The 23,248-nt window shown below is 46.1% G+C and overlaps 9 protein-coding genes across 9 annotated transcripts; 6 read left to right on the top strand and 3 right to left on the bottom strand.

Moving 5' to 3' along the window:
* Positions 1 to 2,869: 2,869 nt before the first annotated feature.
* Positions 2,870 to 3,769, top strand: H6S33_005317 (uncharacterized protein; the record flags this gene model as incomplete). The annotated part of the gene is made up of 7 exons (XM_044836959.1): positions 2,870 to 2,951; positions 3,001 to 3,226; positions 3,280 to 3,295; positions 3,357 to 3,421; positions 3,479 to 3,533; positions 3,599 to 3,698; positions 3,759 to 3,769. The coding sequence occupies 7 exons, from the start codon at positions 2,870 to 2,872 to the stop codon at positions 3,767 to 3,769; spliced, it is 555 nt and encodes a 184-aa protein (XP_044698626.1).
* Positions 3,770 to 4,850: 1,081 nt separating this feature from the next.
* On the top strand, positions 4,851 to 5,813 carry H6S33_005316 (uncharacterized protein; the record flags this gene model as incomplete). Its single annotated transcript, XM_044836948.1, has 3 exons — positions 4,851 to 5,015; positions 5,071 to 5,519; positions 5,576 to 5,813. 3 exons carry the CDS (start codon positions 4,851 to 4,853, stop codon positions 5,811 to 5,813), a joined length of 852 nt encoding a protein of 283 aa, XP_044698625.1.
* Positions 5,814 to 6,789: 976 nt separating this feature from the next.
* H6S33_005315 (uncharacterized protein) lies at positions 6,790 to 7,347 on the bottom strand (the record flags this gene model as incomplete). The annotated part of the gene is made up of 2 exons (XM_044836936.1): positions 6,790 to 7,263; positions 7,315 to 7,347. The coding sequence occupies 2 exons, from the start codon at positions 7,345 to 7,347 to the stop codon at positions 6,790 to 6,792; spliced, it is 507 nt and encodes a 168-aa protein (XP_044698624.1).
* Positions 7,348 to 8,523: 1,176 nt separating this feature from the next.
* On the bottom strand, positions 8,524 to 10,222 carry H6S33_005314 (uncharacterized protein; the record flags this gene model as incomplete). The annotated part of the gene is made up of 6 exons (XM_044836925.1): positions 8,524 to 8,669; positions 8,727 to 9,109; positions 9,166 to 9,368; positions 9,425 to 9,639; positions 9,696 to 9,789; positions 9,851 to 10,222. The coding sequence occupies 6 exons, from the start codon at positions 10,220 to 10,222 to the stop codon at positions 8,524 to 8,526; spliced, it is 1,413 nt and encodes a 470-aa protein (XP_044698623.1).
* A 2,003-nt stretch (positions 10,223 to 12,225) lies between these two features.
* On the top strand, positions 12,226 to 14,539 carry H6S33_005313 (uncharacterized protein; the record flags this gene model as incomplete). Its single annotated transcript, XM_044836914.1, has 3 exons — positions 12,226 to 12,615; positions 12,672 to 13,007; positions 13,181 to 14,539. 3 exons carry the CDS (start codon positions 12,226 to 12,228, stop codon positions 14,537 to 14,539), a joined length of 2,085 nt encoding a protein of 694 aa, XP_044698622.1.
* A 394-nt stretch (positions 14,540 to 14,933) lies between these two features.
* Positions 14,934 to 15,932, top strand: H6S33_005312 (uncharacterized protein; the record flags this gene model as incomplete). Its single annotated transcript, XM_044836903.1, has 3 exons — positions 14,934 to 15,395; positions 15,485 to 15,655; positions 15,717 to 15,932. The coding sequence occupies 3 exons, from the start codon at positions 14,934 to 14,936 to the stop codon at positions 15,930 to 15,932; spliced, it is 849 nt and encodes a 282-aa protein (XP_044698621.1).
* Positions 15,933 to 17,073: 1,141 nt separating this feature from the next.
* Positions 17,074 to 17,274, bottom strand: H6S33_005311 (uncharacterized protein; the record flags this gene model as incomplete). Its single annotated transcript, XM_044836892.1, has 1 exon — positions 17,074 to 17,274. One exon carries the CDS (start codon positions 17,272 to 17,274, stop codon positions 17,074 to 17,076), a length of 201 nt encoding a protein of 66 aa, XP_044698620.1.
* Positions 17,275 to 17,501: 227 nt separating this feature from the next.
* On the top strand, positions 17,502 to 18,732 carry H6S33_005310 (uncharacterized protein; the record flags this gene model as incomplete). Its single annotated transcript, XM_044836881.1, has 3 exons — positions 17,502 to 18,024; positions 18,081 to 18,477; positions 18,537 to 18,732. 3 exons carry the CDS (start codon positions 17,502 to 17,504, stop codon positions 18,730 to 18,732), a joined length of 1,116 nt encoding a protein of 371 aa, XP_044698619.1.
* A 1,445-nt stretch (positions 18,733 to 20,177) lies between these two features.
* Positions 20,178 to 21,946, top strand: H6S33_005309 (uncharacterized protein; the record flags this gene model as incomplete). Its single annotated transcript, XM_044836870.1, has 7 exons — positions 20,178 to 20,301; positions 20,368 to 20,428; positions 20,502 to 20,574; positions 20,641 to 21,235; positions 21,285 to 21,517; positions 21,573 to 21,699; positions 21,756 to 21,946. The coding sequence occupies 7 exons, from the start codon at positions 20,178 to 20,180 to the stop codon at positions 21,944 to 21,946; spliced, it is 1,404 nt and encodes a 467-aa protein (XP_044698618.1).
* Between the last annotated feature and the right edge of the window lie 1,302 nt (positions 21,947 to 23,248).

The following is a 23,248-nucleotide window of genomic DNA, read 5'->3' as shown; positions in this document are numbered from 1 at the left end:
TCGGCCCTACTACAGTTAAGAATCTCTAGATTTCCGTATCGTGGCTGTGTGGTGATGCTGATGATCATAAGGTTTATACTAAAGATAGGGTTCAACGGATGCCTGTAAACGTGCATTGAACTTTGCAGAGCTTGGATTCATACATACAGGATGTTGTTTAAGGCGGTTTATGGCTGTCCAGCAGCAATTGCTCCTCTCAGCTGTCATGACTTGTAGAGGTAGGCAACTTAGGCCGATAATAACAGCATTTCGAAGCTTCTTTTGAATCCGAACATTTGCGTTTTAGAGTTTCACTAGCTTGAATATGCGCACTCAGAAGCACCAAGCAAGCCCAGCGACTTCCAGCGATCTCTTTTAATTTGACCTCATCCCTCTCTTTACTTTTCGAAACCAGCATTTCGCGTCTTTCGAACGCTCGAAGCGGTCACCCTTTGGTCTGTATCGTCTATATAACAGATCCCTCAGTTTACAAAATATCCTTCGTAAGCCGCAAGTTCGTTTTCGTCGGCCACTGCGTTTCGACAAAGACCACCGGGGGCTCGTGGGCGTTTAGGGTGTTCTGCAACTGCTCTTCTCGTGCTGGCTGTGAGTTGGGCTCTTGATTAATTTCACCATATAACGTCCCGGGAATACTGGGGGCCTTTAAAGCATTGCATGTCAAGTGTGGCTTGAACGTGATCTTTCCAGCGTTCAGTACCTGCCCCAAACCGAATGGGTACTAGTTCAAGCTTTACAGCTACAACGACGGGGACGGTAATGTAAGACAGAACAAGTTAACATGTTTACAATTTCATAGGGGATAAAGATAGATAAGGCCGAATGATGCTGTTTAGTAAAGGCAAGTAGGCCGGGAGCTGCCATAGTGGACGAACCTATAAACCAGCACGATTCTTAGGTTTCTCGAAAACACCTACGCCTACGCCAAACCTAGTTACAATATCGATAATTTCAATGTATTCTCCCATCTGCGGTTTCTGAAATGCCCAAAAACGGTGATAAGGCAGCAACTCTAATCTGAAATACTTCACATGTAGCGGCCACAATAACGTGAAGGAAATCAGACTCCCAGTTCCCTTGGACCTTCCTGCACTGATTTTGTCATGGTTAAATACATTCTACAATATTAATAATAACCATGTAATACGTGAAGGGGTTTTCATTCGATTTTGATTGGGCATTCACTGGTATCAGGATTCAGGAGAATGGACCGAGCGAATACTCAAGAAGTCTGATGGAGTCTTAGGAATATCCTGACATCAGGGCCACAGAGGATGATTTAGGAGGGCTAGGCAATATATCAGGGTCTAGAAACAATGCACATGCATATTTACAGGTACGACACAAATCAATAAAACCGATGAAAATGGGTCTCATACATTGAACCGAGTACTTTCCTAAGTCGTTTAGAAACCCTTTAAACCGAAGATATATGAGACTATCGAAAGGAACCTCACAATTAGCTCCGCTTTGATCTTCTGATATGTGCTTGTGATTTCCGGTACTAGAAATGCACTCCGTTACTAGGGACGTGGCTGTAAAACGATGCAGACCATAGAATCGAAAAAGTAAGTCAGGTTCATGTTTCTGGGTCTGGTGACCGAATAATAAAGAAGCTGAGTGTTGCAAAAGTTTGAATTATTCACGTCGGTCTTTCGATAGCCCGAATAGCGGATGGAACGATGTCGCAGCCGAGAGATATTGGTCGAAGGTATATTAGGAGTTCTAAGACTTTATCAGTTACATCAACGCCATCTTACCATGACCAAGAGCCACATCTCTCGGAATTGGGTACAGTATCTCCGTCTGAGAGAACTTACCTTCAAGATTGATTTTGGTCGATTATTGATTGATTTTTCCCCCTTCAGTCCTAGTACATTGCCTCGATTGTTTCCTGCTGCCCAGACGATACAGTTGGTTGGAATACAGTACTACGCTTGAGGCAGAGGCAACGGTTACAAAGATCTCTTTCCGGAGTTTCTAATAGATACATGTATGTATTCGAGCACTGGAATCCTCCAAATTCAAATCACCAATTTAGAGTTATCTCTTGCGTATGGAACAAGGAGACTGATAACAATTTAAACACACGGGCTAATACGGCTGTCTGGCTTTACCACTCAAGATTCGATTGACTGATCTTGGTCTATCTGGAAAGAACAGAGACTACAAGGATCATCATACCGCTCTATTGGGGTATTCGTGCATATGCATGTTTTACTATCCAAACAAAACATATGGTAATATGTACCTATAAACAATTTCTATTATCACAGCATCGGGTTCCACTACCGATAGCAAGAGCGCAGTTGAATAGACGGCTTATTAATCCTAAAGTTGGCCATGGGACCCCCGCCGGAGCTCAGACCATTGCGCATGCCGGCACCCCGGGAATCGACTCCGCCTAAATATGCTTATTCTCAAGATGTGGGGAATAAACGTATCGGAATGATTTCCTTCGGTACCGTTAAGCTTAAACGCTCGTGTCACCTACCACGGCTCTCTTAAACTCCGACAGATATATAGGCGAGTACCAAGGTTACAATCTGCCAGTGCTAAGCGTTGAAGACGGAGTTTGCTGCGTCCCAAACTCAGGTCATGCATCAATATATGTTTAAACACTTCCCGAGACTCCCGGAGCCCCCACATTTTATGATCAAGGAAAAGAAACATTTAATTTCTGTCTGAGCTCTCGTACCACCGCTGGCCGGAATTAGGAGGTGTATATTGCCGTTAAAACATTAACTATTCTTCTCAAGCCAAGGTTTTGACGATGTTCCCGCTGATGAGGTTATGAAAAGAAGTATAAAATGGCAACTATCCCTCTAAGATATAGTCTCTCCAGATCATCTTTACTTGATCCAACTCCAAAATGAAGGTCGCCATTGTTTCCCTCCTCGCGTTTACTGCTGGCCTCGTATCCGGACACGGGTATGTCAGCCAGGCTACAATTAGTACATCCTCCTTACGTCTTCCGACCTTTCCAAGCTAACAATACCATAGACAACGTCGTCTACTCTGGCTACCTCCCATACAGTGATCCTTACTATAGTACCCCTCCTTCGAGAATCTTCAGAAAAATCAATGGGAATGGGCCTGTTGAAGACGTGACTCTGATTGATTTGCAGTGTGGCGGGTATACTGCTGGTGGGATTGTGGGTTCTGCACCGGCTGCTTTGACGGCACCAGTTGCACCAGGTTCAACTGTTAGTTTGCTATGGACTCAATGGTATGAATACCTCTGAATATCTTGAAGGCTTTGGGTGCTAACGTGTTATATAGGCCCGATTCTCACAAGGTATTTTTCAACTTCAACTGATTCGAAACCACCCGGTAGTTTGACAACTGAATGCCTCTAGGGACCGGTCATAACATATATGGCAAAATGTCCCTCAAGCTGCACAGACTATATGCCGGGCACTGCGTAAGTGCACTGTTATGTGGTTTCTCCTTTGGATCACTGTTGTTGATAATTGCCTAGTGCTGTCTGGTTCAAGGTTGCCGAGACCGGAAAGTCTGGAACCACGTGGGGATCCGTAAGTAAACCTTGACTTCTTTTTCTGACCGGCCTGGGATATGATATCTCATAAGTAGTATACAGACCCCTCTTGAGACAAATGTTCCATATACATTCAAGATCCCTAGTACACTAAAGCCTGGGAACTACATTGTTCGCCATGAGATCATTGCTCTACACAGTGGTGAGTTACAGAGTCCATGAACAATAAGCGTTGAAAACAAATACTAATACTTTACTCCAGCCTACTCATAGTAACCTCTCACCAAGTCTTGATACACAAAGAAAACACAAGACTAACCTATTAATTTAAAGCCCGGGAGCGCAGTTCTATCCCAGTTGCTTCCAAGTAACCGTCAGTGGAAGCGGAACCGGATTTCCAACCAGCTTCGTGAGCATTCCGGGAGTCTATACCGCCAGCACTCCAGGTGTAGTTTACGACATCTACACCACTGGGACAGCATCCTACCCTATCCCTGGACCTGCCGGTAAGTTATTCTTGTAACTTCGGGTGTGGCAAAACGCTAATCCTTTGGTATGACAGTTTGGACTGGTTAAATATCATCTTCAAAAAAGAGAGGCTACGGTGTCAACACGTGCACGCATGAAAGTGTTCAAATGGAAATTGGATGAAATGTTTGAGCTCGCTTACATAAACACAATAAACGTTTCACGATGATCATTGACTGGTCAGTTCCTGACGCGAGTGATGATATGTGAACCCGAGAGTAAACGAACATATACGAAAAGAAGTGTAAATGGATTGAACATAAAAGAAACGTGTTGAAAGGTTATTGTTAGTTTTTCAAGACTTTTGTCACAGGAAGTGGTACATTATCTCTAGCGAGACCTTTGAGACATTATGAGAACGCCACAAATCTAAGCCCAAATGACTTGCATTCGTAAATTCTGCAGGGCTTTCTAAAATTGGGAGGCTGTGTCGATTTCTCCACAAATGGTTAACGTTAGTTACCGTTTCATCTAATTTCTTACCAAACGGCGCTTGATCTTCTAATACTGCCAGTATTAAACTAGCTTGGCTCATGTCACTCCCACCCAGTCAAAACAAGCAACATTTCAAGGGCCGACAGGGTGGATCATCATGATATGCCCTATGCATAGCCGCTTGTCTGGTGAGGAATAAGCTTGGTCAAGAGAAGTGCATGTGGTGGTAGTTTGAATATATATATCACAGAGCACCCCCCGCCCGTTTAAATTCCTTCACTCCCAAATCCTTAAGAAAAACGCATCCTGAGATTTTACGACCCCACACATTCTTGATTGGATCACCACCAAATATTAATTAGCAGTCTTCATATTCTCATCAACTCACAAGATGGCCATCAGACGTGGCCGATTCGGTTACTCATTCACAGTCATCCGCGTCCTCCAGTTTTTCTGCTTCGTTGCCATAGCAGGCCTCTGTTCCCTTCCCGCCGCTGAGATAAACCGTCTGGACGCACCAAAACAGGCGGCGCCCATAGCATATGCTCTTGCGATTGTAAACAACCCCAATGCTTTAATTCCAGAATGCGTACATGCTAACACGCACATAGTCAGTCCTATCAGCAGTCTGCGCAGCTACCGCAGTCCTATGGCATATCTGCGGCGCTCTCCCTTACTTCGCTAATAGCATCGTGGACGGTGTCCTTGCGGTTCTTGTGATTGTCATGGCTATTCTAGTCGGGCGCCCGCTGACACGCCTTAACTGCGGGGTAGTTGGGGACTTCAATGAACACATCACTTCCCTTGGAGATGTGCTTTACTCCGTCGAGGGAATGGGCGTGGAGGGTGACGGGGTTTATAAGAATATTACAGATGCGGCAAAAAAGTTCTCAAAGGTCCATGATGTCGACGGGTTGCAAGGAGTTGAAGGGCTCCCGGCACTTGGGAAGACAAGAGAGGAAGTATGGAGCAAGATAGGGGACTATGACCAGTGGGTTGGGAGGGTACAGAGAGTGTGCATCAGCATGAAAATTGTTTGGGCACTGGCCATTATTTTGATGTAAGTCCTTAGTTGGTTCTATGGTGGATGTTGAGATATTGACGGATATCGTATAGATTCTTGCTTGTTGCTACCGCGGTACTATCGTGGATCTTGCACCGAAGAGTTAATAGTATTCCGACGTTTCATGTCGAAGAAAACGAGGACGGGTCGCATTCATACTATACCGAGCACGTGCCCGCCTCGGTAATGAGGGAGGTGAGCATGACGGATGATGAGGAGGGGCGGGCGAGCGGTGAATATAGATACGGGTATGCGGATCATCGACCAACTGTTGGGAGGGAAGGGTTGTAAATGATGTTTCTTTTTTGTTTCGTTTCTTTACTTTTTTTTTGTTCTAAACTTGGAGCTCGGGGTTATATTGTAATGTCATAAAGGGAAGACGGGAATTTCCTTTAGTAGTCATGATATGATTATATACGTAGATAATATCATGACTTAAATATCTATGAGAACTTTGGATACTATATTGGTAATTATGTAGGTATGGGGTCTCCGTATCGCGCTACCACGTGCTGCAAGCTACATGTATTCCTTAGGAAATCCCAAGGGCTGTTGATTATGAACTAGCTATAAAGACGTGAATTTACCACAAAGGACCGAGGGCGCCATGTTTTCGTTAGGAATAGGTGTTCTTTCGTGACGGTAAGTAGTAACGATGAAAATCTGGGGATTACTTCACGCTGATATTCCAGAACCTAGCTCTCAAAACCACCCAAAACACTTGGCACTTGAAATGAATACACCCTGCTGTTCTCCGCTATCGCACACAGGGCAGGCGATGTCAGTGGTCGGAGAATATCCCATACTAACGGTCTAGCTTCCATTTTGTGGTTGAGTTGATCCTAATGATTGTTGTGGTCGTTGGGTAGGAGGGGTACATAGGGGATCCAAAAGGAAATCGTGGGGTTTCATCTAAGAACTGTTAATGAAAAGGGCCTAATATTCATGGGTAGATACACGTATATACGACAAGACCGAAGAACAGTGTAACAGAGAATGGCTAACTCGGCGCAAGTTTGGGCCTGGAGCGAGTGATGTCTCATGACACAAACTTATCAAATAATACTTTCTTTTAACTAGCCGTCTCTACCGGTGAGAGCATAAGAACGATAAAAGATAGGAAAGCAAAAATGAAAAAATAGTAATCCTGATATCAATACATTTGAAAGAAAGGCAATGACCACCACATGGATACATGTATATGACCAGCTTTAAATTGATGATTTCTACGACTCAAACCTCCTCCCATAACTACATATAGTACTTTTTATTTCTCATCTTCATCCATGCAGTTCGCCTCGTCATCGGAATTATCATCAAAATTGTAGAAATCGCTCCCTTCAGCGCAATCCTCGATGTATTCATCAACCGCCCTTTCAATCTCACGATCCTGCTTACGCTCTTTCCGCTCCTCCTCGGCAGTAGACTCAGCCTCTTCCTGATCTCTCGTATCATTCTCTTCGATTATTCTGAGGAGCTCCCCCATATGCTGACGTTCATCCTCAGCAACCGCTGTAGCCACTTTATGCTTGAGAATATCTTCGGGCATGAACGGATATCTGAGCATATTGGCACAGAATTCGTCAGGAACCCGAAATAGACTTTGGGCGTTTTGTGGTTTGTAGATGATTATGATGCGGTTGAGATGATATGTCCAGGAGGAGGAATAGCGGGGACCACGCTCGTCGGCGAGAACGAAGAATTTGTCCATGAGAGAATGAGAAATTCCTATGGGAGGGGACTAGAGGGGTGTTAGTGCTGTTATTTCTTGACTTCTTGAGAAGGTACGCACAGCGGAAGAATGCGCGGTGTCGGTTGAGTTCATGGCTAGGTTAATTGTAGGTATTTGCGGTGGAGATAGGAATGATGATATGATGTTTGTTTTGCTATTGTGAATGTGGGTTAGAGAGGTAAAGACTTGAGGAGAGAGATCTTAGGCACAAGGGTGGCCGGCAGGGATGGCCTGGGTAAGTGTTGAAATTGTCCTTTGAAATGGTCAATATCTGACGTAATTATTTAACTTATAGTTGCATACATGTAGTCTTGGGTCTCAAAGGGGGCTTTTGTATGCTAGAACTTACGATTTCGGTCTATATTTTCAAGTCTATTGATAAGCAGATTGTAAAGGCAATGCCATCGTATATCTGACTGAGTGTAATGTTACGAACTACATGATGGGAGTGGCCCAATAAATCTTGAGGCTTTGGTGAGTCTTGCAATCTCACCGAGAGTGAGGCATCGTGATAGCGTATGTAAGTGCGTAAAAAGGGTTAGTCTGGCCAGAGGAAAGAACTAAGCCAGCACGGCACACCAAGCAGCGCCTGAACGGATGAGTTTTCGCTGAATTCTTTTGTAGACCCGTCTGGTGTTCAAGCACCACAGTCAATATTGTGCAGAGAAAGTGCCAGGGTACCAATATCTGCTACTGAGCTCTCAATATAAGAAAAAGTCTCACGTTAGTGATTTTTGTAGAAATGATGGTATGCTGAATCCCTGAAGTTCATAAAGTGAACTAATTTGAAATCAGAATGCGCGTAGCGTGCACATAGATTACTTAGGTGGGAGACATCATGCATCACATTATCGAGCAAACTTGCGAATACACATACGGCCGGCAGCTAGGCGGTGTTTCTCATGCGGAATTTCCTATTACGGCATACAATAATCCGGAAACCTTTTTCGGTAACATGCTCTTTTACTAGACCTTCGGGGATCAATAGATAAGCAAGCAGGTAAGTAAGGAGAGGCGAGGTGGGGAAGTTCGTTTGGGTTTTGCCATCCTTATCTTCCTGTTCTATTACTAGTAAGAACGAGAGCAATCATTCTCGATCTCAACCGCTCGTCGTTATCCCATACCGGAATATAATTTACCAGGTAATTATACTATAAATTTGCTCTTCCGCTCAAAGACTAGATGCTATATGCGTCCCTCATGAATATACATAAACAAAAGATGGGTGTTTATATGACCCCACCAAAAAAACAAAAATGATAGCATAAATCATGATCCCGTGTACTTAACAACAAATGCACCCCTCTCAATAGTATTGACTACAATCCACCCGCTCTTGAACAGTGCGTAAGATGACCACGACCCCACAAAGTCCAATACACCATTTCTGGGTTCATTGTCATCCTCAGGGTAAACTAGTACCTCGTTAGTCACTAGCATCTAGCTGAAGATTACTTTAAAAGGAAACTCACCATCGAAGAAACCGATTTCCTTTACACCTGCACCAGTGGGATCAGATGGAATGCTTGAAACATCCAAAATTCTCAAACCAGCACCGTAGTTTGACTGGTAGGCCTTTCCGTTCGCTACATATTGGTTGTGGTCAATAGAAACCTGGCCTGATTTGTAGTATCCAGTTTGTTTGGGCGCAGTCAGGTCCTTGATATCCCAAATATAGGTTACAGGGAACCCATCAGCTGCGGGGCCAACGGCATCGTATTCATCATATTCGTCATCCATGATAAGGTACTCTTGGTTCTCGGTGTCGAGAAGCCAGCCTTGATGCGTGTAACTGGCGCCAGTATATCCGGTACGGGAAATGATTGTTGTGTTCTTCTTGTTTGTCACATCGTAGCTACGGAGTATTAGTGACTATGTAAAGGAGTTACCGGGTGTGGTGGGGTTGCATACATAGTGAGGGTGTCCTCGTTGTAACCATAGCAGATATCCCTTCCATGGTAGCGAGTATCGGGGCCTTTGTAAAGAAGGCATTGGGCGTCGTGGACGTATCCGTCTTGTTCAGCACACCCAGGACTGGTGGGGTTTGAGGGGTTGGTGAGGTCGATGAAGATGAGACCAGATTTACAGGTACTGTTACGAGGTGCGGCGCCGACCTTTTCGAGGACTTATCAGAATCTGTTCAAGATATATCCCGAGAGAAAGTACTTACTGCTACGGCATACTTCAGGTCGTTGTTGACAACAATGTTGTGGGTTCTTCCGATGGGAAGTCCGGTAAATAAGCTAGTGAGATCCTTGGAGGTGCTAAAGGTTTTAGGCTTTTGGTTTTTCTTAATCCTCAGGAGTTTTCTCATGTCAAAGATTTGGACATAATGGTCGACGGCTTCAGAACCGATGACGGCGTAATTGTCCATGACACGGATTTCTACCGAACGTTAGCATGAGGGTACCCAGGATATGAGAAGGCATTCAGGAACATACCACGCCAGATTTCGGGAGTGCTCTGTTGGGGAAGTCTCCCAAGATAGTCCAAGTGACCATTGGGCAGTACTTCAGAGAAGGAAGCACCATCGGCCTGGAAACGTTAATTAAACGATCAACTTGAAGGTTACACTAAATTTGAGAAGAATAGTTACCTGTGCAACAATGATAAACTCTCGGCCATCTGGCGAAGTCCATCCCCAGCTACTACTTCCCTCACCAGTAGTACTTCCCAGGTCTGCATGAGATGCAAAGTATGCCAAGTCCACGTTCTTACACCTGAACTGCCCTGCAGCCATGCCATCAACGCAGGGGCTATATTCCGTAATTTTAGGATATGCCGACGAGTTGTATGCACCTGTCTCCCGATGGATATCGAAACTATGTCTCTTGTTGCCCATGATCATCATGTGCATTTCACCAGAATCATAGTTTTCCTGCCGGGCTGGATTGGCAATCTCTCGGCCCAGGGCGGAATCGAGAGCTGCAGCTAACAAAGCAGTGGCGGCTACTGAAAGGAACTTCATTATGGTAGAAATGCGAGATCGCTGAGACTTGTTTGAAGAATGTGGAGGAGCTGCAGGACAATTTCGTGGAAAGAGCCATCGAACTTTATATATTTTCTAGCTGGTGCATAATTATTCCCCTGAGCAAAACCGACCTGCCAAAATTGATCATGGTACTATTCTGTAATATCAATTCTCAGAGATGAGAGATAATCCGCGGTGCTGTCCGCAGTAGGCCAAGAGTATCTCTAAGATACATGGAGTAGGTGGTTGGTTGAGGTTGGGGCTCGAATAATCATGCATTCCACATCTTGGTGTAGATCGCTTCCGGGGCCTACAGTTACATGCCACAAACAACGGCCGGCCCCGTTATTTTAAACGGAAGGAAGTTATCGTAACCATGGTATAAAGTGGCTGGCCTAGCTGTAAACATCCATACTCCCAGGCCAAGCATGCGATTTCACACCCGAGATTTCAGTTTAGGAAAACCAAATGGTTGGCTTATCTTGGAGCTGCTACTTGGAGCTGGCCAGATATCGTCATCGATCAAATAAACACCCAGGGTGGATTATTATTTCGGCATCTGAGAAGGAGATAAAACGTCTAATCGGGTCCCGATATCTAATCAAATCCTTGAAGTCTTAGTCTATCGGGCGTTACCCCGTCTTTAACCGTTAATAATCTCCGCAAGGGCCAGCATCTCATCCAAATCCTCCAACCAGGGTGCCTCGGATGCCTCCGAGAAGAGGAGCTTAATTTAAGCTTGAATCGATCGTTGTCCAACGAACTTAGTTGACGCAAAAGGTGGGGTGTAGAGTAAATGCCGCCGAGGCACACGTCGAACTTCCTTATTTGGCGCATGCGCCGCAGTCGCATCTTGGGTAGTTAACGTAATTGAGACGGTGAAATTTATAACTATCTATGAATGCCTGTTTATACAATTATAGCTGAGGAGCAGCCTACGGATGCTCCTGCAGTGCTGAACTTGAGGGAAATTCTTATACGAATCGAGTGGTACTGAAAGATTTGGCAGTTGGTAACTCAGTTGGCCTTGATAGGATATTTCATCTAGCCTCACCTTGAGAAGACCTATAGAAGTATAGGCATGCATCACTTAAGATTACTAGCACCAAGTAAACCTTCAAATTCGGGGCGCTGAGTCCCAAAAGGTTGAGATACTGTTACCTTCCAGACTTGTTCCTTGTATATAGTGCAGTGCCAACACTTTTGTAACCCATTTTTATCCACCCTGTATCTCATTTGTATGCAAAAACCGGGTATACCAACCAACTGAGACGATTCCTAGGAACTGGGGCCTGGCTACTGATGAACAAACATGTGAATCACGGCCAGTCGATAGATAACCGCAATATTCCGGAATTCTATTGGACGCCGTAGTGTTGGCCAAGCTGAGAACTTCCTAGAGTCAATCAACAGTATATTGATACGAGATAAATTACAGATGAATGCGTGGAAAGCCTATTGTGATAGAGTTAAAGGGATAGTTTTATGTGGATAATTGGAGGGAAGGACCCCAATTCAAAATTAATGCTGAGAGTCAGGCTGTAAGGTAGCATAAACTCTAACGGGTTTTGAGTTTCAGGGTTGGGTTGCATTTGATGATTTTCATATAATGGCCTATGATCAACTATCCGACCTGTCCAAATCGTTCTGCGCTGGCCAGGTTACTGACAACTTGTAGTTACTGATGATAAAGTTCGTGCAGGCACCTCCGGTTGGGTTTTTACCAAGAACAAGAAGCTCAGGCCACTGAGCTTTGGGCAGAGCCACAGGGTTAGGTTTGTAGCGTCTGAATCTGTTATCGTCACGTGCACACAGAGTACCAGCATGGTATCGACTGTAATTATCGGCTAAACCTTGCAGCAACCAACGTCGTCTCCCACCTTCCACCACCAAAGTCTACACTAACTCTCCAGAGATAGATACTTGAGTATAGGTAATCCGATAGATATCTTTGCCTCTAAGAGCGATGTGTGGCGAATAACTGATGAGCAAGACAGACAATGCCCGATTTGAAGCGTGGCGGGTCCTCTAAGAAGAGAGAACGCTCTCCGAATCCCTCAGCAGATGCGCCAGATGCGCCAGAACGCGACGGCAAGAAAGCAAAAGGCAAGAAAAAAAATTCCAAGAAAAGAAGAGCGAGGAAGAGGCTTGAGCGACAAAAAAGAAGACAAGCCGCTGCTGCTGCAGCTCAGGCAGAAGGGGAAAAACCTACTGGACAGCAGGAGCCTGCTGTTGCAGCTCCAGCAACGAGGAAAAAGTCTGCCGGGCAGAATAGGCAGCAGCTCAGTAACTTGGATCCGGTAGAGAAGGTCAAGCAGCAGGTAGCAAGGGGGCTGCGGCAACATCCTAACAAAATAAAGAAGCCTGTAGATCACACCGGAGTAGAAGTGGTAGGTTTCCTCTCAGAGATCTTTTGCTCTTGAATTGTAGTTCATTGATATTACAGCTCTCCAGTCACGCACCTCACAAGATAAAAGCTGAGGGCTACGTCTTTGTTCCGGCAGGAAGCAGGTACATTACCCTCAATTGCAGACGCTTGACCCTACAATCTGGTAGAAATGTATGGAAGATCGACCATCCCAAAGGAAAAGGCATCCAAGTGCCGAAGGAGCTATATGAAACGGTCATTGCAAACGAGGCGGCAACCAGGACTCAAAGGAGTGCAATAGTTGCGAAGATTGATAAAAAAGAGAACAACGAGGCTTTGAAATGTTTATTAAAGCTATTCCCAAATCTACCGCCTGGGGCCAGTGACGAGATTTTGCAAAGAGCTTGGCAAAAAGTAATTATTTCAAGCCCAAGTTCACAAACAAGTGGGGTTCAGCAGCGAAAGGACAGATTTTGAAGAAATGGGGCCCTTGTTAGTGGGCACGCCTATTTTAACTGACAAGAATCGCTGCTTGTCGTTGACCTCAATTGATTGTGCAATAGAAATAGTAGCTGACAAATTATTAGAGCTCAGGCAGGGTCGGTCGCACAAAAAAGTTGACTATGGAGCAAAAGGTCCGACTTGCAGTTGTTGCCCATGTCCGTCACTGCCATACCAGCTACGAGAAAAGATTGCGAGACGAAGTAAGCAAAAATGGGGGGCAAAGGGCTCCAGCGAAGGCGGTCCAGAGAATTAAGTCCCAGATCTGGGGGGAGGTCAATGCTGTAGTGAAGCGCTGGCAGAAGACGAGAGCTCAGGTTGCTCAGGTCGCTAAGCCCACCATCGGAGAAAGAGTGATACCACAGCAAAATCCCCATAGAGGACCGGCTCCACCCAAAACCCAATGGCAACAAAATGTTGAGCAAGGATTCGTTATCACTCATCCCCCTATAAATCGTCCGCGGCCAATTTTTATCCGACATGAAGAACGGAGGAAATCGGAAGAAGAAAAGACAAAGAAGACGGAAACAAAGACCAAGCAAAAGAAGAAGCCAGTTGAGGTCATTCTGATTGATAGCGATAGTGAAGAAGACACCGCCACCGGAGCCGATATACCAGAAACAATTAATTTGCAAGATGGTGATGAAATGGAGGACGGTGAGATCATGGAAGGAAACTCCAACGATTGGGATGCTGCTGTGGGAAATGCCCAAGATTGGGATATCGGCGAAGACGACGAAGAGTCAGACGTTGACGAAAATTGTTTCTTCTATCCCGACGAAGAAGATGAGGATTACGTGGAAAGTGAACGAGGCTTGGGCTCAGATGCGGATGAGGACGATGAGGAGAAATGCAGCGACCACGATGTGGACAGTCAAATGGTTCAGGACGAATATGAAGAAGAAGAAGAGGGAGAAGATGAAGAAGATGAAGCTGCAGCTGATGATGATTATGATGATATCATGGCTGAACCGGATGAGCCCATAAAGAAAGAAGGCGAAGCTGTTTCGGTGAAGCAAGAAAATCCTCTTAATTTGGAGAAAGTTGAGATTGCAAAAGAAGTGGACGGGGCAACATTTGAACCTGTCAAGGTTGGGGATATTGTCTCGGAGGATGAAACTTCTATGAAGGAACCGCATATAGAAAACAATCTCGTGGTCAACGCAGATGAGATGATTCTTGATCTGGAGAATATCAAAGCAATGAAAAAGGAAGACGAGATCATGACAGATTCGATTTCCCAGATTGACGTCCAACCTTGTCCAGCCTCAGGGGTGCCCGAAGGTGGAGCTGAGGTCGAAGAGGCCAAGAAATCAGTAAGAGAAGAGGATAGTATAAGGTCTGTGTTAGAGAAAGCGGCTAGAATCTCGAAAGAGGAAGAGGAGGAGTTAAGATCTGCGGTGGAAGCAGATGAGGATGAGATCTATCGTGACTTTGGATTTTAGATATGAAATCCCTACATCATCACATAATGTACTTTCCATGCATAATGAACGTAGACGAGTGAACGCCCTCATCCCGCAAAGTCAGTAGATTTCCCAAGATCTACGGCTGTTGCAAAAGAAGATCTCGGACCGCCCAAAGCTGCGGTGGGTTGTCGTTACCATCTTTGAAAATATGCATGCATACATATAGTAACGGCACGTTCCGTCGCAAGTACCATTCATTGCCCTGGATGACATCACTTCATTCCCACTCTGGCTTCAGCACCGATATCATGTCGCCGCCCATAAAATAAAGGTGATATTCCCCCTACTCCCTTTTAACCTCCCATCATTTCCATATCTTTTGAAGCTGCATGAAATTAGGATCTTTGTTACCTTATCAACAGCAGCCATCATGCTTGAAGCGCTTCTTTCCCTCTCAGGCCTGACACTCTTATCAACCTCAGTTCTCACCTCCTGGTCCACATCGCTCAACCTACTATTCTTCTACCTTACCTGGTCCACCCTCCTCCTCTCCCAAGCGCCACTCAAGATTGAGGTGCTCGGTACCCTTGCTATCCGCCTCATCTTCTTTTGGGTCCCCTCGCTGCTCTTCCTCCTCTTTGATACGCTCCTCCCCAGCCTCTCGCAGGACTTTAAGATTCGTGGTGCGGCGGCGCTCCCGAACCCGAGAAAGTCATGGAAAGTCGTCGCGTGGGCAATGTTCAATATGCTGTTTGGCGCAGGGATCCAGGCAGCAGTAGAGACGTTCCTGATCGACGGAATACACTGGAAGAGCGCGCTACGGGTGTCAAATGCGTTACCGATGCCGGGCGGGGTCGCGTTGGACCTTTTTAGGGCCTTTTTGTTGCGTGAGGTTAGTATCTAATTATCTAGGCAGACATGCGGCTAGGTAGCTAGTAGTTTTGCAGAGGCACTCATTAACGATGTGTGTGTGGTGAATAGGTTCTCCAGTACTACATCCATCGGTTCGTCCTACACCAAGGCGGAGAGCTTCCTCAACATTTACATATGAAATGGCAGCACTCGGTGGCATCGCCGTGGGCGGCGGTCGCACATTACGATCATCCACTGCCATGGCTGCTGTGGAAGTTTTTACCGGTCTATCTGCCAGCTGTAAGATACACCTGACGATTATGTAGTTAGTGGCTAGATACTGATGACTGGGGTGCTGCAGGTGATATTTAGATTCCACATCTTGACGTATTTCCTTTTTCTGGCGGTAGTGTCTCTAGAGGAGGCGGGCGCTTTCAGTGGGTATACGGCCTTGTTCTTTTCGGCGCTTATGAGCGGCACTGGTAGGAGGGTCGAAAAGCATTTTAGTAGCAAGGGGAAGGTATACAATCTTAATGGCTTCGAGATTATTTGGAGAATGATTATTGACTGGGATTAGGGCAACTTTTCGACCTGGGGCATCATGGATTGGATTCATGGGACGGTTTTACGTAGCGGTACAAGTGAGGGAAAGACAAGGGGAAGGGGTAGTAGGAGTAGGTCAAGTCGAAGGGACTAGTTGGCAACACTATCTGGAAACCATTTACGATACTGAAACCTTTCCCGGAGGAGGGTGTGCTCTCTTTTCTTGAGAGGGTTTTTTAAGCTTTGTTTATTTGGGTAGAGTACATGCAACTATAAAGGCGATTAATAGCGAACGCATATATCATTTTACGATAAACAAATTCTCAGTGGATGTAGCCTACAAGGCTGAGGTAGGTATTTTAAAACTTTGTGGCTTCGGCTCAACGCTCCTAAGATGAAGCCGGAGCGTTTCATGAGACAGTGTTCCAAAACTCTAGATGGCACTTATTAACGACGTTGTGCCTTAGGCTCCAGTGTTCTGGGTCATAACAGTTTTATAGTTCAGGCCGGTTTTCTTGAGCTTTTTATTATTGATGTTTCATTCTGCATCGGATACCTGGTGCATACATCAGCTACTCAGTAGCAGTAGAATATAGTAGGGTAGAAAATTCAATGTAGCTGAGTACATGTAGTAAACCCAACAGCCATTTTTACAACTTGTACTCGAGACTTCAATCCCTCACTTAGTACCTGTCATACAATCCCAGCATCTTCTGATCACAAGGATGTCTATTCTGACTGGCTGAAACCACCATTTTGTCTTCGCGACCAATAACCGAATGCCCTACCGCCTGACATTACAGTGCTGACACACATGTCTCAGATGGCCAGCTTAGATTCGACTACACGCCATCCACTTGACTTCACGCCCTCCCTCTAATACTAGGGCTGTAACGAACCTTTGATATAGCTGGTCAACAGATGCAATCATGGCTGATATCAGGGCCGCAACTGCTCCCTAGGAACCTGGTAGTATATAGCCACTCTATTAATTCCTCACACATCCACACTCGCACAGTGCCTTAACTAATACGCTATAGCAGGTACCGAGATAACGTAGATGGGGCACCGATGAACAAACAGATATTCCCAACACCTATCAATACTTTATCTAAAGACCAGACGAAACCGACCCAAGCAGAAGAATGTACCTTTTACGAGGGTTTCCCCAGGTCTCAAACTCTAGCCCGACGTACCAGCTCGTGGTAACCAGGATTGACAACTGTCTTTGCAAGGATGTCTTCATTGCCGAAGAATCCCTGCGCCCCGCAAAGCTGGCAAAAGTGACGCAGCTCCTGTAGCACATCGCGGTCGTCACAAGGTGAACGCCATGTTCTGAGTGGACAAACGTTGATGGTGGTGGCCGTGGTGGCCATGGATGAAATGGATGATCGGCCATGAGCTAGAGGAGAGTGGATCCCCTACTATATCATCCATCACTCACTTGGTCAGGCACCAGCTGGCTAGCTGGGTAGGGAGGAATAGAGTAGGTAGAGTGGAGCGCTGCCCAGGGCTGGATAGAGGACTATAATATGCGCCTCCTCCCACCCAGGCCGCTTCTCTCTCCTAAGATACTCAAGAATTTCAAAAACAATACACCAAAATGTGCAGCTGGGTCACTGGTCTCCTCTCTAACATCCGCCACAAAGTTGGCCTCGGTTCACCCGTATCAACTCCTGTGCGCAAAGGGCAGGAAGTCTGGCTCCTCGATAATACCGCCTTCCGCTCTCCAACCAACCCTCACCAATGGCACGCCGAGTTCGTTGCCGCGTACTTCAGTGAAGACTCTGGCAAGGATATATCGCTGGTTGTTGCGGACATCGTCGAAAAGCTCGGGATTGCCGGCAAAGGTGATGCCGAGGCGGAGCGCAGGATAGCGGAGCGTGTGGAGCCGTTCTTGAATCTAATTCTTGCGGCAAAGACTGTTGAGGTTGACTTTGCTGGTGGTCAGGGACGACTGAGGTTAGGGCCCGCGGCGGGACATGGTATCAGTGTGAATGAGTTGCCCTTACCAGGGAGGGGGTGGGTGGACGACCAGGTTGTAGAAAGTCGTGCAGTACTCGTAGAGGGGGGTGAGAGTATGAGAACCGCCTTTGCAGATCCAGAGGGATGGGGCGTTATCTCTGGTCTGTCCTCCTATTTACCACTACTACAATATTCATGATAGCTAACGGTATTATAGACATCGACGACACCATCAAAGTTTCAGAAGTTCGTGACCGCCTCGCCCTTCTTCGTCACACCTTCGCAGAGCTTCCCGAAGCTGTCCCAGGAATGCCGCAGCTGTACCAACACATCCAGACCGCGCTTGGAAAGCCCGTATGGTTCTATCTCTCTGCCTCGCCATACAACCTCTACCCTATGCTACGCTCCTTCACATCAGACTACTACCCCCGAGGTCAACTGATCTTGAGAGAGATGAGCTGGATGGAGCTTGAGAGCTTCATTGTGAGCTTGACGGTTGGCACGCAGAAGTACAAGGAGGAGCGTATGAGGACTGTTATGAAGTGGCTCCCGATGAGGAAATGGGTCCTGATTGGCGATAGCACGCAGACAGATCCCGAAGCTTATGCAAGCCTGTGAGTAATCTTAGCTTTGTGTTTTCTTGGCGATGAGTCTTAATACTGATTTGTGGTAGTTACAAATTGCATCCAGATAAGGTGAGGGCAATCTTCATCAGGAGGGTCCAGGGCGTCAACGAGGCGAGAGAGAAGGACCTCAACAGCGACAAGAGATTCGAGAAGGCATTTAAGGGCATCCCCAAAAATGCGTGGAGGGTATTCAATGACCCAGCGGAGCTGAACGAGGCTGTTAATGCGTTGACGAGTACGTGATTTATTTTCGGGATACGTAGAGAATGATTTGCTTCTGTATTATCTGTTGGAGCGGTTGTTTCGTTTTGGATTCGGTTTCATGGCAGGGGTTTGTTTTGTTTTAGGTTTTGACACGATGATAATGAATATATATATGTACTCTCTCTCTTAGCGCGTACTCGGTAATTGGTTTTCAAGTGCCCTCGTAGGAGCTACTATATTTCATCCTTTTAATGAAGTAGCTACATGCCCACAGCCTATATCTATCTCTATTGCTACGGGATAGAATGTTAAGTACAAGCGCGGGGGTGTCAGCCAGTACAGTAATGTGCGTCTACAAAGCCGATCATGAAATTAAGTAGGTAGAACTACCTGAATACACGTATACGAGAAGACAGAACCTTATCTCCCTACCGAAACGGCCAGCTACTAGACTGGCTAACAGGACATTCCAACAAGCCAACTGTCGAGCGGGACACCGTTAACTACTTGTAGGACGTGGGTTCGCCACTATCCACCAGGACGATGAACTGGTCAAGGCTCACGGCTTCTAATGGGTGAAGCTTTGAGCATGTTAGCTGTTTGATGTGAGGTGTATTTGCTCGTTGCATAATAATAAATTATGAGCATCAGGGTTATAATAGTGGTAATATATTGCTGCGGGGTTGGCACCGTTGATGAGCTTTGACTTTTCTAGTTGATAGAGCGGACGTTAAGCAGGCGGGGTGTGTTTTGGCGCGCCTGTAGCGGTTCAGGAGCGCGCCTCATTCGAAAGCTTGGGTGGACTTGGTGGATAGGGACAGGGTTTTGTGCATGTGGGCCTCTTGGGCGGGTTAGCTAAATTCTATTTTCATCATGTGATATCACTCGAGATCTAATAATTTTGAAGAAACCCTAACCCTTGTAATCTACTAATGACACCAAGGTGGGAACCGAGTCAGTGGTATATGAAACACCCGGTATAGAGTTGATATGAACATCTTTCCCCTTATTTACTACTCGTATCAAATACTTCTTTGTGAGAGTTACTATTTCTTGGCATTTTCAGGATTCGGGAAGTCTGTCAATGACCGTTTGCATGTGAAATTTCAAAACTCAGACTCACGCTTTAAAGGGCTACTACAACTAATAAAAATGAGATAATGAGATTGATGCGAAGAACCAACATGATACCAGTTTTCCAACACGTGCTCTCGCTTAAGACAGACTGATATATTAATTGCAATATACTTCGCCGAATTAGGAACCCTGGGAAGTCCGGATAAATATATAATCCCAACCCGCCTACGTTACTACAGCTACGCTATGTAATGAAAACCAACATTCATGGTATATACATGTATACACGTGCGCTCTATAATGTCGTGTATAGGCTACTTCGCAGAGTAACTGTAAGTTAATAAATCTATAAATTGGAGCTCGTAGCCATGAATTGAGACTGTCAATCACCCCCGACAGCAAGCAAGATGGTACGAGGATTTCTTGCTCTGATTGTGCTTTCGCAGACTGTAATTGCCGCGAGTCCTCAAGACCGAGGGAAGACGTTGAATCCGTTGGAATGGGTGGGCGCGAATAGTCCATGGTTTCCAGGTGTGTAGTCATTTACACCTGTTTTTGTTGAAGAAACCGCTGGTCTGACATTTCAATCAATTGCAGGACCTGATGTGTTTGGTATATCACAAGAGGTTCCCCAGGGCTGTGAAGTTGATCAGGCGGTGTAAGAGCATCTCCGAGCCCAGTCACCGTACAAAGGGTAAGACATCAACTAACCCGCGTGAAACTCACTTCAGCTACATAATACGCCACGGGAGTCGTTACCCAGACCCTGGAGCCTACAAAGAATGGCAGACTCTCTATGCAAAGGTTCGAATTTCCACCTCCCACCGCAAGACTCCTTGAGCCCTGACATTGCTAATACCGTTTCCACAGCTCCAATCCTCAAAATTCACCGCCTCCCCTCCCCTCACCTTCCTCCCCACCTGGAGTCCCCCAGCCCTCTCCAGCTCCCAAATCTCCCAAGTCTCCACAACCGGCTACCAAGAGCTGCACACGCTCGGCACCACCCTCCGCTTCCGCTACCCCTCCTTCTACACCTACAACACCCCCTTCACCCTCTGGGCCAACAATTACCCCCGCACCATCGACTCCGCGCGCCTCTTCTCGCAGGGCTACATCGGCCCCAACGCAACCTCCCTCGTCGACATTCTCGTCGTCAATGCCTCTGATCCCGCTGCCGTCGCCAACTCACTCGCGCCCTCGGATCTCTGCCCAGCGTACGACGACGACTCGTCTGTGCAGACCGCGGCCTGGGATAAGGCCTACCTACCAGCCGTAACGAAACGGCTGCAGAAGCTGATCAAGGGGAACCTAACTCTGGAGGACACAGACGTGGGTACATTCCCGTACCTGTGCGGCTTCGAGTCGCAGATCTTGGGGAGGAAAAGTCCGTTTTGTGGCACGTTTGAGGAGAAGGAGTTGTTAGGATATGAGTACCGCCAAGATCTGAGGTACTGGTATGGTACTGGTAGGTGTTCATCCTGGTCTCTATGATTCTCCAAAGCTGACAAGCACAGGTCCCGGCTCGGGGTTGGAGTCAACGATGATGCTGCCGCTCCTCAGCTCCATCATGGAGGTGCTGCAGCAGGGGCCGAATAGGACGTATACAACCCACACGGGCAGTAGCTTCAAGCCACCACCGTTGGTGGTTGCGTTTACGCACGATAACCAGATCAACCAGCTTGCAGCTGCCACCGGTGTGTTCGATAACCAGCAGAACCTGACGACCGACAGAATTGATGAGTCGAGAGTGAGTCCACTGCTTCGAGACATAGGCTCTGTGTACTAGTGCTGATAGGAACTAGATCTTTATCAGTAGTAGGATAAACCCGATGCGTGGTACTGTAGCGTTTGAGCGCCTATCCTGCTCTACATCTTCCTCCAATAAGAAGAACAGTTATGTCCGAATCCGTCTCAACGATGCTGTATACCGTAAGCCATTCTCTCCGTCTGCACTCACAAAGATACTAATCCGGATCACTCGACAGCTGTGTCATCGTGCCAATCCGGCCCTGGAAGATCGTGCCCGCTAGATCAATATGTCAAACTCATTCAAGCAAAGAACGCCAAAGCAGGGGACTTTGCAGAGAACTGCGGTATTCAGAATGTCACTGGGACGGCAGGGACTACATTTTTCATGGACGATAAGCTGGAGTGGGTTAGGGTTGTGAAGCCGTAGGGCTAGGGTTGGGTTGAGAAGGGAGGAAATAATTTCGGTCATATGCCATATAGCTAAGTAGGACTATAATAGTTGGAAAGAGGACGATTCTGGGGGGATAATGGTGTAGAGTCTCTTTTTTTAGATCCAGTTCTGCTTTATTTCGGCAAGTAATAATCCTGTGGGTAATATTCTGTGTTGGAGCTTTCTAAAAGTAGTTAAAAGAATACTTAACTTGTTAGAGTAAGACACTTACTAGCGTCGCATGAGCTATCACTCGCCCGAAGCCATACTAACTTGTTGCATCTAAACTATATAGTCTTCCTCATCGTCACCAGGAACGTTTTCTATTGGTTGCGTACTATTTCTAATATTGTTTGCGTATCATTACACAAGTAGACAAAGAACTACTCCCGAGATGGAAGGGAACTGGCATTAAAGGCATGTAGCTATTGCAATTGATGGATATAAAAGAACAAACACTGACAGAACTACAGCCATATTTTTATATATCAACGTCGAATTTCCCTGATAGCATTTTATCATGAACTACATGTACATACTAAAGCTACTTATTGAATGACTTAGAGTGCATACTAGAGCTAATAAATCGCAGATTACCTATATGATCGTTTAGTGCGCGCCTGTACGTTTGGATGACCCAATGGTCCAGAATAACAGCAATAATCTAAGAAATTACTATCGCAGTACCGCCCGCACCTTCATTTCCTCACCTCATTTGGGCGGCCGGAGGTCGCACTCCGCTTGTAATTATATATAGCTGTCTGCTAAATACTTGAATTGGATAAATTGCATCTCTTTCACCGCAACGAACTAGTAAAAACTCAGAGATCAAGTTATTCTATGACTCGGTAGGCGCTAGTCAAAGGTCAAAAGGACGTACTGGATTAATCTGATAGCGGCAAAAGCTACACAAGTTATTCTCAAACTTAATAGTGATGCTTCTAGCACCACATCCATCGAGTTCTCTGGTCCTCCGGTTCAATTCTTTTTGAGTTGGGAACGTGGCTCTTCTACCGGTTTCCTTGTTTCTATTTTTTGAGGATGGGGACCGGCGAAGCTACGGTACATTGGAGCATTCGTTGATGGGTTAGGGTTTTGTAGGTATAGTCTTTTCCCCTTTTTTTTCTTTCTACATAGCCTTCTTCTTTCGCTATAGTTAGTTAGACCTTACGGACAAAAAACACCCTGTTCATATTTCAATAACAGAATGCATCTCACTTCGATGCGCGTTCTCCGGAAAACCCTTCAATCATTGACTGGAATAATATAATGCCCATCCCAAAAGTAACTGTCCCCAAC

This window comes from Morchella sextelata (assembly GCF_020137385.1).
Source record: "Morchella sextelata strain SCLS chromosome Unknown scls_2, whole genome shotgun sequence".
NCBI classification, from domain to species: domain Eukaryota; kingdom Fungi; phylum Ascomycota; class Pezizomycetes; order Pezizales; family Morchellaceae; genus Morchella; species Morchella sextelata.
Note: the sequence above shows the minus strand (reverse complement) of the source record. Positions and strands in the feature narration are given on the sequence as shown.